Source organism: Odocoileus virginianus, chromosome 7, assembly GCF_023699985.2.
Source record: "Odocoileus virginianus isolate 20LAN1187 ecotype Illinois chromosome 7, Ovbor_1.2, whole genome shotgun sequence".
Taxonomy (NCBI): Eukaryota; Metazoa; Chordata; class Mammalia; order Artiodactyla; family Cervidae; genus Odocoileus; species Odocoileus virginianus.
Genome location: NC_069680.1, coordinates 61,633,731 through 61,647,957, shown reverse-complemented (window position 1 = coordinate 61,647,957; position 14,227 = coordinate 61,633,731). Strand labels below are relative to the sequence as shown.

Below are 14,227 nucleotides of genomic sequence, written 5' to 3'. Positions count from 1 at the left end.
AACCCACTCCAGTATTCTTGCCTGGAGAATCCCATGGATAGAGGGGCCTGGCAGGCTACAGTCCATGGGAATCGCAGAGCTGGAAATGACTGAGCAACTAACTCTTACTTACATGTATGTTTAGCTGCTTTAGTAGGGCTTGGACACAAGAAGTTCCTCCTACAGAGCCCCCGTCTCCCTAAGCCACAGCCATTGTGAACCCCGGCTAAGCTCTTGCTTCTCCCTCCTGCCACCACAGCCCTCAGGGGTTAAGGTGGTCCTGCTTCTGCCTTGCAGCACCCATCCTGTAAAGGCTTTGCCTGCTGCGTCCACAGCCACAGTCCTTAGTGTCCACGCCAAGGTCCCTTACCTGCACCGAATTTTCTCGACGGTTGCTGGCCACGTCCCCAGGGTTGTCTTTGGCCAAGGCAGTCAGGATATAGTGGTCCTTCTTCTCCCGGTCCAGAGAGGACAGCACGTAGATGTCACCCTAGGAGGGGGAGGGTGGAGTCAGACCCTTCATCAGTTCGGCAGATATTTATTGAGAATCTGCTATGTGCCGACACTGGAGATACAGCACTGAAGAGACAACAGCCCCGGCCCCGTGGAGCAGAAAGTGGCTCTTCTTGCCTTCACTATCCAGAGTCCACCTGGAGACAGGATAAACAGCCCAGGCTGGAGCTCACTCCCGGGCCAGGTACATAGAAATGCCCCACAGTATTCACAGTCATAGTGCCAGGCTGGGAGTATGTCTTATTGTTCACACCAAGAGGAAGGAGAGAAACCCGGCTGAAAGGGCAGAGTGCAGGGGGATGTGGGCAGGCAGTGGGAGGGAAAGTCCAGCTGCAGCCTCACGAGTGGGGAAGGCTCTGCCTGGCCAGCCAGCCCCACGCCACAGGGCTCTCTCCCTCCCTCCTTGTACTGAAACAGCAACTTTGAACCAATTTGCCGACATTCAAAATCTTGAGTTTCTGCATTCCCACAAGTCTGAGACTCATGGGAACATGAGGGCTGTGTGGTGGGCACTTCTTCCCTCTCCCAGCACTGAGAATAGAGCCATGTATACAGTAGGCACTCAGCTACTGTGCCCACTGTCTACAGAGCTTCCTATACCTCTCTTGGGCAGTTTCAAAAAGCAGTCTCATGGACCTGAATCAAGTCTTCTAGGCTGGTGGAGACAAATCTCAGATTCTGTCCCACAAGGGGCAACTTCCAAAAGACTGGCCACTTCCTTCCAGGTCTGCTGGGACAGAAAGGCCGCAGTTTAAGGATGTCTGGGACTCTGAGAACAGTGCTTGCCAACTTGACTGGAAGACTTCTGAGGCTATAGAGGTTCAGGTGGCAGGACCCAGAAACAGAGGGGTGACTGCAATACTTTTGGTGGCTTCTCAGCCTATGACCCTGAGCCCTTCCCACTTCCCATTCCCCAAACCCAGGCCCTCCATTGCCCACTTACTGTGGTGGGGCTGATGGCAAACTTGCCCTCACCATCCACAAGGCTGTACTCAATGAGGGCGAAGTTGCCCGAGTCAGCGTCAGTAGCAGTGACCGTCAGGACGACTGTGCCCACAGGAACATCCTCAAAGACAGCTTCCTGGAGCCCAGGGGGCAGAGAGAAAGCATGGGCTGTGGTCAGTCTAGAGTCTCTGTGCTTGCCCAAGAAACTCACTGATGCAGACAACCCAGGGCATCAAGCTACTCATGGATGGTCATTCCCACGGGACTTGAAGGCTGGCAGGGTGGGAGTGGAAGATGCCCAAAGGTCCCGAGGAGTGGGCATGGGTCCAAGACCCAGTGTGTTGGCCTGGCCACCCACCTGGTAGGACAGCTGGTCAAAGATGGGGTTGTTGTCATTGATGTCCACAATCTCCAGGTAGACAGGGATCTCAGCTGCCCGGGGTGGGGACCCATTGTCCGAGGCCCTCACGGTGAAGTTGAGCCAGTGCAGTTCCTCATAGTCCACTGTCTGGTTGGCAATGACCTTCCCTAAGACACAGAGACACTCACTGCCATTCTGGCCACCCCTCACTCGTGGAAGCTCTCTGACATGTGAAGAGAAGGATCTGGGGCTCTGAGGGATGAGCACAGTCCATTGAGGGAGAAGGGTGGCTAGGCCTCACTGCCCAGTGGCTGGCCAGAGGGCTGAGAATAACTGGTGCCTAGCTCTTCTCCTCACTGGAAGGGTGAGAAAGCTTTTCACAAGTCAGAAGGGGACTTTCCCGATGGTCCAGTGGTTAAGAAATCGCCTGCCTATGCAGGGGATATGGGTTCAATCCCTGCCTAATGCAGGGGGTATGGATCTGGTAAGATTCCACATGCTGTGGAGCAACAGCCTGTGCACCACAACTACTGAGGCATCCTTAGAGCCTGTGCTCTGAAAAAAGCCACTGCAATGGGAAGCCTCAGCACTGCAACTGCTGAGCCCGTACACTGCAACTAGAGGAAGTCCATGTACAGCAACGAAGGCCCAGTGCAGTCAAAAATGAAAAATAAGGGGGTGAGGAATGTACAAAAACAAGTCGAGGACCTCCTTTGGGACACTTCTCTCTTGGCCTACTTGTTCCCTAAGTGATACTAATTGTGGAGCTTGAGTGGTAGAGAGGGTGAGGGACTATTTCAGCTTTCCAGCAGATGCTGAAGGCTTCCATCCTCAGTGAGAGCGAGGCACCCCATCCATGCTTCTAGGTCAGGCATGTGGGAGTGAGTAGAATGTTAGCCATATGGGATCTGGCCCCGCCCGCTGAGGGGTCATGGTGGGGCTCATCTGGAGGGTGAGAAGTGAACCTGGCCCCTCTGGGAGGCTAGGCAGGCACAGACACATATTCCCCAGCCCTCCTCTGGCAGACCTTCCCGCCCACCTGCTGAGGAGTCTTCCAGCTGGACATAGCCCGGGGGCATCAGGTTCAGCAGGGTATAGGTGATCAGCCCATTGAGACCCTTGTCGGGATCCACAGCTGCCACAGCGATGAGCGTGGTGCCTGGAGTGGCCCCCTCCAGGATCCGCTCTGTGTAGTAGGTGATCCCGAAGGGCTTGAACTGGGGTGTATTGTCATTGACGTCCAGGATGTTGACTGTCAGCTTGGCTGGAGTGGAGGCAACAGGTGAGAGTGGCATGAGAGGGCCCCGGTGTGGCTGGGTCAGGCCTTCCTAAGTCTCAGCCAGGCCCGGAGAGGATGGCAGCATCTCGCTGCAGACCTCCTGGGGCTTCCTGAAGCTTGGCCCTAGCCTCGGGTGGTGGCCTGTGTCCCCTGACTCTGGTCAGGTCACTCACTCTTACATAGGGAAAGGGGCTTGGGTTCTGCCAACTGACTGGAAACCTTGGTGGAAGCCCTGGCCATCACCGTTGCTCAATTTCCTAACTTGTCCCAGGAGACAGGACTCGGATCATCTGTAAGACCCTTTTCCATGATTCGATCTTTTGTCTCCCTCTGAGTTGTTCCCTTTGTATAACCAGCCTGGGCCCTTTGTACTCTGAGCCTGGGACAAATAGCAGATGACTAGGTCCACCCTTCCTGAAAACTAGGGCTTCTGGGCTATAAAGATAAGCAGCCAGTATCTGCCAAGCCCCAGCCAGTATTTCCCCAACCCCAGCTGTCTCCGCCTCATGGCAGAGGCCACGCCATCCCTAAATCCCCCTCCTCGCTCCCTGCTTGGCAAGATCTAGTGCCCCTAGCAGCCCCTCCCGGCTCATGCCGCAGGCAGGACTGTGCCCAGCCACAGAAGGCAGCCTGCATGCCCTTCTCTTCTCCACTGTGGTGTCTGTGGCTTCAAGTCACCTTGCTTTTCTCTTTGCTGCCTCTGGCCTGATCATGTGGCTTCTTAGCAGATCTGAAATTCCCATCTCACATCCCAGCTACACCCTGGTTACCAGTTCTGACAATGGGATTCCAACCTAAGTCTCCATCAACCCATCCTTTTCTCAATCCGCTTCCAGCATCTACCATGCCTCCTTCCCACTCTGAGGCTGAGAGTTCAAGATCACACACAGCTCTGGGCTTCTGGATCCCCAACTGCTGAGCTCTGCCTAATGGCAGGGACACAGGGCCACCCCCAGCCTCGTTGTAGCTGCCACCTTCCCCGGCCCCCACCCCTCCTCATGCAGCCTGACTGCTGGCAGCCCCTGTAGCCGGTCCCGCTGCTCCCTCCCAGGACCGGGCCTGCCTCGCTATGGGATCGTGTGGAGAGGCCTGTGGGGAGAGACCTTACCGTTCGGCACACTGACGGAGCGCTCTGGTAGGTCGCTGGCGTTGTCAATCACAGAGAGAGTGACCTCATAGGTGGCAACCAGCTCCCGGTTCAGAGGAGATTTCACCATTACAGACCCTGTAGACCAGACCAAGTCAGGTTCAGCCCCAGGGGAACCCTCTAAAATCTGGGCCTCCCAGGGGTGCTCCTGGCCAACCCTCCCAACCCCCACCATGGGCAGTGGTCCCCAGGGGGCCTGGAACTTGTCAGTCTCCTCTAGCTGGATGAGACCACAGCCATCTGCAAGCTGGGGCACGTCACTCTGCCCCTCACTCACCGCTCACCAGCCCGGCAGTTATCTAACCTCTCTGCACCCCTGTGTCCTCATTTGTGAGATGAGGACAATTACAGGACCTACCGCAGAGGGCTATTTGGGAGATTATAACAATTAAATGAATCTAATGTATTTGTAAAGGGCTTAGAACAGGGCTTGGCACATAGAAAGTGCTATATAATTGCTTGTTTAAGAAAATGCTTGTTGGAATTTCCTGGTGGTCCAGTAGTTAGGACTCCATGCATTCACTGCCAAGGGCTTGGGTTCAATCCCTAGTTTTGGAACTAACAGCCCACAAGCCACATTGCATGGCCAAAAAAAAAAAAAAAAAAAAGAAAAAGAAGCTTGTATTCCACAATGGCATGAACATACTGAACCACTGAACTTACGGTTAAAAATGGTTACAATGGTAAATTTTATATATATTTTATAACTTAAAAAACAGTTGTATTCTAGGGAGATCAAGCATAAAGGAAGGTCAATGCACTGAAAATCCCTGAGGGGGGTTCCTGGAAGGGATAGCAGTGGCACAGTTGGACAGCAAGGCCCACCCCCTCGTCATGATAATGGGGTCCGGGGTGGGGTGGCATGGCCGCCTGAGAAAGGAGTTGCACAATAAAGAGCTTTTTCCTTCCCTCTTGCCCACTGCCTCCCAAGCCCTAGCCTGCTCCTGATTCACAGAGGAGCCCTCCAGAAGTCTGGGCTTGAACTGGACAGGCTGAGTTTCGCCGATCGCCAACCTGGCTCTGTTGGGACCTTTCTTCTTCCTGCCAGTGTGAGGGCCTGGTGGCTCTTCCTCCCATCGGCCTCATCCTAGGGTGAAGCCTCCTCTCTCCCCCAGCTCCCTCTCAGGCACTGGGGTGCCTGGAGTCCCCCCTGGCAGGCTCCCCCTGCTGGACTCCTGTCCTCCTCGGGTCCCCCACCGTGGGGCAGTCACTTACCCTGGGCCGCTGCCTCCTGCTCCTCCTCCTCTTCCTACTCTCGCTCCCCGTCCCCGAGGCTGGGGAGCGAGGATGGGGAGAGGGTGGCTGCATTCAGTCTGCAAAGGCTGGGCCACGGCCTTGGCCCAGGTCCCACGGGATGGGAAGGGTGGTGGGGGTGCGGTGGGTATGGAGGAAGGCGATGGGGTGAAGCAGAGAAGAGATGAGGTGGGAAGTGACAGAGAAACAGAGCTCAAACCTGTGGGCCTGCCAGCCATGAGGAAGAGAGAAGAGGGTTAACATCAGTTAGTTCAGGGTGCAGAGGGGATGGGGCAGAGTGGGGCATGGGGGACAGAAGGGCTCAGAGCTGACCAGGGCAGGAGATTCGGGAGGGATGGGGTGGGTGGGAAGAGGCAGAGGGGCAGGAAGCAAGGGGAGCAAGGAGGAGCCTAGTAAGAGAGGAGCACCCAGCAGGCTGAGGCTCTAGCAAGGAGGAGAGAGGTGAGCAAGGGAGGGGGAAAGCATGAGAAAGAGGGGCAGAGAAGACACTGGAAAGGAAAACAGAGAGAAGAGAGTCAGTTGGAGAGAGAACAGGAAAAAAAATGGTAGAGGCAACAGTATGCATAAAGTTGGGCAGGGGCATGGGGCAGCTCTCCATGGTCCTGAGAAACCACTGCAGTGGGAATTTTGCTAACCTGACTCAGGACTAAGTTATCTAATTCCTCCTAGTGGCTCACGGTTTTCCTGTCTTTTTCCCTTTGGGCCTCAGAGGCATATTGAGTTAATCATACTCTTTAGTTGTTTGCACATGATGGTCACTGGCACCACTCTTGTTTTATTTATGTATCTTTTCCCTTCTGTTCTCACATTCGTCTCCCCTTCTCTCCTCCCTTGGGCGATGTATTAAAGTGCATTTATTGAAAGTGTTCCTGAAAATCATGTATTGTTTTTGTGTATGTATTTTATATTTATGCAGTGGGATTCACACACACACACGTGTATATATGTATATAACCAATTCTGTTTCTTATCCTTTTCAGTAAGTACTTGATTTTAAGGTCCCCCCCCCCCCACCTCATGTTTCTCTGTGTGAGCCTAATCTATTGCTTCTAACAGCTGCCTGGTATCCCAGGATATGCACCCACCACATTTTACTCTCCACTATCCCAGGGATGGATGCCTTGGTTGCCTCCAAGCTTCTGTCACGAATAACACTGCAGTGAACATCCTCAAATAGTCTCATTATCAGCCTGAGAACTTCCTCGGGATAGAATTGCTATTCTCTCGGGACAATTCTGCTTCCTAGGAGCAGAAATGCTGGGTCATTGGGTATTGCTGGATTGCTGTCTAGATATGAAATTAGTCAAAATTCCTACAGCAGTGTATGATGTTCCCACATTGTCACCAATACTCAATACTGTCCAGCATCCTAATGTCTGCTGATCACATATGGAAAACCAATATCTCATTGCTTTTTACTATGCATTTCTCTGAATAGCAATGACTTTTAGCATTTTGTCATATAGCCATGTTAGTTTTTCTGTCACTTCTCTGGGCCATCCAAGAAGTATACCTGTAAGTTAGTCCCATGTCCCCTCCTTAACTCCGCTCAGAGGCAAAAATGCTGAACTTTTAGAAAAATAATAAAATTAAAATCAAATTTATAAGCTGTATAAATTGTGAAAGATAAGCCACAGTTCCCCTTTGTTTTGTGATAGTGTAAGAAAATCATTAAGGGTGTATATACACGCACATATAACATAGAAATATATATGTGTGTGTACCTATGTGTGTGTGTGTGTGTGTGTGTGTGAGAAACTTAGAAGTTAAATGGCCTGGATACATATGAAGAAAGTGTTCAGCCACTCGGTTATTAAAGAAATGCATATTAAAAAATGCAATTTTCCTATAATATTTAATGCTGTCACGAGTGTGGTGAGACGGGCACACTCATACAATACTGGTAGAGTAAGATAATTAGGAAGCTGGTCAAGGGAGAAGGAAGAAGAGAAGGGAGAGAGGGAAAGAGCCAGGGGAGAGATGGCAGGGAGAGGGAAGGACGTGGTGTCAGTAGGAGGGAGGAGAGAGAAGGCAGGAGCAGCTGAGGGGTAGGGAGGAGCAGAGAGACAGCCGCAAGGAGGAGGGTAAGGGAGAAAGCAGAGAGCCAGGAGACCGGGCAGGGAGTCAGCAGGAGGGCTGGAGGGGAGCAGGCCTTTGTACCTGTGTTGATATTCACAGCAAAGGCGTCCTCCTGGTCAGGCACCAGGCGGTCAGTGTCGTCCTTGGCCACGATGCCGATGATGTGGTACTCCAGCTTAGGATTGAGGTCACGGTCAACGGCGGTGACGTTGGCAATGACAGTGCCTGGCTCAGCTGACTCCAGCACGCTCACCGTCTGGATGGGGTTGAGGAACTCGGGGCGGGAGTCGTTGATGTCGTCGATAAGGATAGTGATGATGGCTGTGCCCGAGAGAGGGACGGTGCCCCGGTCGGTGGCCACTACTGTCAGCCTGTATGATTCCTGCTCCTCCCTGTCGATGGTGGCATTGCCGACGCGGACGATGCCGGTGACCGGGTGGATGGTGAAGCGGTCCTGAGCCCCAGCTTCTATTCGGTAGATCAGCTCCCCGTTGAGGCCACTGTCCTCGTCTGTGGCTGTGATCTGAAGGACTGAGAATCCTGTGGGGGTGGGAATGGGAAGCAGCTGAACAGTTACCTTTTATATAAAAACATCACACTGAGATACTTTCCTTGGGGGTCACAAGGGCTTCTTCCCACAACAGCCTTGCTAGCACCTATCTTTGGTATTTTGTTATATATTTATTTTAAAATTTATTTTTAATTGAAGTATAGTTGATTTACAATGTTGTACTAGTTTCAGATGTACAGCAAAGTGATTCAGTTATATATATATCATATATATTCTTTTATATTATAGGTTATTGTAGGAATATCAGATATAGTTCCCAGTGCTATACAGTAGGTCCTTGTTGTTTATCTATTTTATACATAGTAGTATGTATCTATTAATCCAAAGCTCCTAATTTATCCTTCCACCCCCAGCTTCTTTTGGTAACCATAAATTTGTTTGCAAAGTCCATGAGTCTAATTCTATTTTGCAAATAAACATCCATCTTTTATGCATTTTTTCATCTGCAATTTTCTAGGAAAATGGTGTCCTATTTTATTTTGCATTCTTTGATTATTTGAGACTGAACAATTTTTTAATAATTCAATGATTAGTTGTATCTTCTCTTCTGCAAAGTGTCAGTTTTTGTCCTTTGCCCATTTTTGGTCAATTTATACAAATTATATAATTATAATAACTTTTGATAAATATCTTTTTTTCTCAGTTTTTAGTTCACCTTTTGATACTGGTTATATGATGTAAAGAAGTTGAAATGGTTCATTATGTACCAGAACTTAATATTTTTCCCCTTTTTATATTCTTCTGTTTCTTAAATGCTTAGAATCTTATCTTTAAAGCAGATAAATATTTACCTGAAGTGTCTTCTTTTATCTTTTAATGTTTTATACTCTTTTATATTTTCTTTAGGATGTCTTTGGGTTTCTTTCTGGTGTCTGATATGGGATGAGAATCTACACTAAATATGAACAAATGTTTTGCACACTAAACAGTTTTTACTATTGGTTTCATCATTTCCTTTATGACATAATGTTACATTTCTTAATTTACCCATCACTGTTGCTGGGCTACCTTGCCTCAGAGTCTTGTGTTCATATCATGTGGTTTTAAATACTGGTAATATGTTGTAAAACCTGGTAAGACAAATCGAGCTTTATTACACTTATTTTTCAAAATGTTCTTTAGAATCAAACTTATCTCCCAAATCATATTTGATTTTGATGGAAATCATGTTAATCCTATTTTGACTTTGAAACAATCAGTCTTTCCATACAGGAACATGGAGGGAACATATCTTAATAATCTTGTTTTGTACACAAGACACTGTAGGTCTGAGAAGGGAAGGGAGGGGGACTTGGGTCTCCTGACCCCCCTCTCCGCCCACCCTGCTGCCCATCCTTCTCCCCACTGCAGGCGATTTCTGTCTCCAAACTGTGAGGCTCCAATCCCCACACACGAGCAGCTCCCGTCTGGGGGCTGGGGCTGACCCCTGCCTACCTGGTGGGCAGTTCTCCAGCAGGTGGACGGTGACAGCGGCAGGGCTAAAGGTGGGCCAGTTGTCATTGTCGTCCAGGATGGTGACGAGCAGGTCGGCGGTGCCGTTGAGCAGCCCGATGTCCTCAGCCAGCAGCAGCAGCTCCAGGACCGGGGGTGAGAAGGCCTCCCGGTCAATGACGATACCTGACCTCACTGTCACCACACCTGGTACCCAGCACCACCGGCCAGGGAGATACAAAGGAGAAGGGATGTGGTGGGGAAACCGGGCAAGAGCCAACCCAGGGGGGACAGAGAAAGGTAAGGCATGATGGGGACAGAGATAAAAGAGGAGCAGAGAAAGCAACACAAGGACTTTCTTCCTCCAAGGCTCAACAGCCAATGTTTAGGGAGGCCCCCTCCCCAGGTGTCCTCAGCAATTCTCCAGAGTTCTGCCTGGGATGAGTGCCTCAGGCTGGAGGGTTGAGCAGCTCTGTTGAGAGAGGTGCTAGTACATCCCTCCTGGTCTCCTGTCAGCAAACTGGCCAGGCCCAGACTGACGCAACACAGGAGTTTTGAGTGTGGTTTGAAGATGGTTTGCTTCTTCTGGAAGACTAGGGTCCTCATCCCCCGGGCGGGGGAGGAGAGAAGAGGGAGTGGGTTTTGGGGGCTCTCTACCGAGGCTGAGAGTTTATGCGTCAGCAAGTCACTTCTGCTGACCCCAAGCCTCTTCCTGGTTCCTCCTTGCTGGCCCCTGGGTGGCCTAATCTAGCTAGAAGATGGGGGCTGTGAGGAATGGGGTCCCTCTGGAGAGCCTGGACCCAGCACTGAAGAAGGAGACCCTAGATCGAGTGGTGGAGACCGGTAGAAGGAAGACTTGGAGCTAGGCTGGGAGAGCTGGGGGCGTGCGCAGAGGCCTCACCGGTGCTGTTGTCAATATCAAAGAGCCTGCTCTGGGCGCCCAGCAGCTGGTAGGTCACCACAGCATAGACATCCAGGTCTGCATCCAGGGCCAGGATGGGCCCGTTGAGCACCGTCAGGGAGGTCCCTGGGCCGGGGGAGAGGGGTCACTGCAGGGCCAACTTGACCCCCCGCCCGCCCCTCCCCCGCCCCGTCCCCGTGAGCCATGGCTGACAATGGATGAGAGGAGGGGAGGTGAGGCGGACGGGGTGGGGGCCCTGGGCCGGGCTGCGGCAGCCTTGGCAGACTGACGCAGATGCTTGGGGAGCGGCCTCAAAGCCCTGCTGGGGAGAAAACACAACAGCCGTGAGCAAGCCCCTCCGGCCCGCCCGGAGCACGCCGGCCTTCCCAGCAGCCTTTGAGGCTGGCCACCGCGGGAGGGTCTGGGGGCTCCCTGATGTCCCCTCCCCATGTGGGGGGCCCTGTCTAGGTATGCACCCCCAGCCCAGTCTGCCCACGCATGTGTGTACACAATGCTCCAACGGCTGCCTGACCATTCAAGGCTAGTCCCACATATGTGTGCAGGACTCTGCGTTTACACGGCCACGAGCACTCACTCTATGATGCTCACAGGCCTGGGAAGCCCCCGGCTGTGCACTCTGCCTCCGCAGGAAGTTATATTTGCACATGGAGTGCATCGTGCAGGCACCCATGCGTATCTCTGTGCACGGGTAAGCTGCACTTATGCCTCACATGGACGTGCACTGGCACATGTGTGAGCATATACACAGGCAGGTTTAAGATTCATATTACTACAGGGGAGACACCCAGCCAGAGACAGGGAGTATCCCAGCTCATCTCTTCCCAACTTAAGACTCCAAGCTTTGGGGGCTGGAGGAGGAGTGAGAGGACGTCCTTGGGGAGACAGTGAAGAGGAGACTCAGTGCACGTGTGTAGGGGAAGGGCCACACTGATGTGTGAGAGGCCTGGTCCCCGCTTCTGATTTCAGATGCTCCCTGAGCTTTCAGAAGCCTCCAGGATGCCCCATGCTCCTGGAGTCGGGAGAGCACGAAGAGTGGGCTTATTCCCCTCCTGGGTAGTTCCTAAGGCTAAATGCCCCTTGAGGAGGGGAAGTGGGGCTCTTCTCAGTCTTGGGGACCAATGACTGCCTCCAATCAGACCTGTGGCCTCCTTGGTGGCCTCTAGGAGCCTGGCAGCTCTGGTCCTCCAGCCCTTCAGAGCTACACTCCCTTCTCCCCACCACACCCTTCTGCACTTGCCAGGTCTGTGTTCAGCCAGGCCTCAGCAGGGCCCCCAGCAGGCACAAGGAAGTCCTCGGCATCCGAGCTCAAGGGGTGCCTGGTAGCAGCAGGGGTTCCCAGGTGGGCCCAGCACCTACCAGCAGGAGAGTTCTCCATCACCTCCGCCAGGTAGGTGCTCTCAGTAAAGAGGGGGTGGTTGTCATTCTCGTCCGCAAGAAAGATAAGCAGCAAGTCAAAATCCTGAGGGAGGCACAACGGGAGGACAGGCTGTAGGCCATGACCTGGTTCTGGCAAAGCACCCCAGGGGAGGAAGACTGGGAAGTGGGGTGGGAGGAAGGTCAAGGAAGAGAGGTAGATGATTAAAAAGCCCACACCCTGGGTCCAGAGACCTGGGTTCAAGCCCCAGCTGTGCTAGAAGCTCACAGGGTGGCCTTGGGCAAATCTTTTCCTTTCTCTGGGACTCAGTTTTCCAATCTGACGAATGGGGCGCTTAACTCCTTTTCACAGAGGTGTTGTGACATTCACAGGAGAATGGATGTAAATGGTATTGAGTCATGTCCCGTCTCATCAGGAAGGACTTCGGCTAGGAAGATGAACCTTAGTTTCTAGATCCTCCTGGCTGGCCTTGTGCCCTGGTCAGAGTTCATCCAAACTCTCATCTGGTACTGCACTTCACACCTTTCAAAAACCACAGGCATAATCCTTATCTCGTGGAACCTCCCAGTACCCTGGAAGCTTCTTCACTGCAGACATGGGGGAACCAGAGAGGGGGGTGACTACTCAAAGCTGCATGGCAAGTTAGCAGCAGAATGGCGCCCAGCAGTCTCCAAGCTTCCTTCCCATCACTCCATACGGCTCCTTTCCGGGATGCCCCAGGCCCTCCTAAGAGGGCAGGTGTGTGTGGGGGAGGGGGAGGGCGTGACAGCAGGAGAGAAAAGGTAGGAGTGAGAGAAGGAAGGAAGGAAGGAAGGGAAGGCACACAGGATGAGAATGCTGGCGGTCTGTAAGGACCTCCAGCCTTAAGGTTCCTTAGCCGGTACAGACATGAAAACCAAGGCCCAGAAAGGGCTGAGCCATCAACTAGTAAGAAGCAGAGCTGAGATGAGCCAGACCCTAGGACTCCTGTCCGGGACCCAGACCTCATGGATGGGGAAGAGGACTGACCCTACCACTGAATGCACTGTTTGCTTTGCAATACCCATCTCCTCTTAGTAAAAAGAGACAACTTTTTGGCTTTCGAGGGAAAGTGAAAGTTACTTAGTCATGTCTGACTCTTTGCGACCCCATGGACTGTAGCCTGCCAGGCTCCTCTGTCCATGGAGTTTTCCAGGCCAGACTACTGGAGTAGGTAGCAGCTATTCCCTTCTCCAGGCTCACGGATCAAACCCAGGTCTTTCAACTCAGGAATCGAACCCATGTCTCCCACATTGCAGGCGGGAGCAATGCTGAGCCACCAGTGAAGCCCTTTGAGGGGAAAGCCACCTGGAAAATGTAACCCTTTTCAGAATCCCAGAGTACATGTATTCCCCTGCCCTGCCTGCATCCTCCTCCTGCCCCCAGTCCTGTGTGCCCAAGTATCAGTGATTTGAGGAGAAAAGATGATAGCTTGTGTTTACTGAGTGTTTGCCATGTGCCAGGCACCGTGCCAAGGACTTTACAGATATTGGCTCCTTCGAGGCCTCTCCGTGACTTTGGGATAGGTGTGTGTCCATTTTGCAGAAGAGAAAGTTAGAAGCTAAGGAACACTGACTTGCCAAAGCCACACACCCACTGACAGGCAGAAATGGGATTTGAACTGAGCACTTGCTTCCCATAAAGCCTGTGCGTCTAAGCCCAGGCCATGCCACCTGGATAAATCCAGCAGAGCCGTGCCCCTCCCCAACCCCCACACCCTGCAGTCTCACCCTCCTAGCTATGCGTGGGTTCTCTGGATTGTCCTTCACGGAGATGGTCAGCCTGTACTCCGGGATCCGCTCGCGGTCCAGGGGCCGGTTCACTGTGATGATCCCTGTCTGGGATGTAGAGACTGGTGAGTTGAGGGGTAACTTGTCCCCCACTTTGGGCTCTGGCTCACCGAGGCCCAACTGCTCTGCCTGCAGGAGTGACTGTGGATGACCTCCTTAAATCACTAAAGATATGGTCTGGAGGACCACAGTGGGTTAGCAGGGTCCTGCTAGGACAAGGTCCCCCTGCGCCCAGGGGTGACCGCCTGAAAGGGATGGTCCTTCTGAGGATTCCATGGGGTCAGCAGCTAGTAACACTCCAAGAGGCCATGTGAGGATTTCTTGGTGCACCTTGATGCAAACCAAGGGGCACCAAAGCTCTGGTCCCATCCCTGCACATGACAAGCCTTGGGGTGACAGGGATCCCAGAAGTGGCTCACTTAGGAATCCAAGATTCCAAGCTTTCCAGAGACCCCCAAATGCCAGTGGAGGGCAGAGACTTGAGGAGGAAGTGGAACCAGCAGAAACCCAGACAGTAGAGTAGAAAAGCCCCTAGGGCAGGGTCCTCTCTTTTAGAAAAAATC

The 14,227-nt window shown here is 52.4% G+C and overlaps 1 protein-coding gene across 1 annotated transcript in view; it reads right to left on the bottom strand.

The window, feature by feature from the left end:
* The window catches only part of CDH23 (cadherin related 23), a 428,604-nt gene that overhangs the window by 12,023 nt on the left and 402,354 nt on the right, over window positions 1–14,227 (bottom strand). The window contains 10 exon segments of the mRNA XM_070470793.1: window positions 350–469; window positions 1,436–1,573; window positions 1,796–1,965; window positions 2,838–3,062; window positions 4,186–4,302; window positions 7,639–8,097; window positions 9,563–9,766; window positions 10,461–10,586; window positions 11,838–11,940; window positions 13,605–13,712. Coding sequence (XP_070326894.1) covers window positions 350–469; window positions 1,436–1,573; window positions 1,796–1,965; window positions 2,838–3,062; window positions 4,186–4,302; window positions 7,639–8,097; window positions 9,563–9,766; window positions 10,461–10,586; window positions 11,838–11,940; window positions 13,605–13,712 — 1,770 coding nt within the window.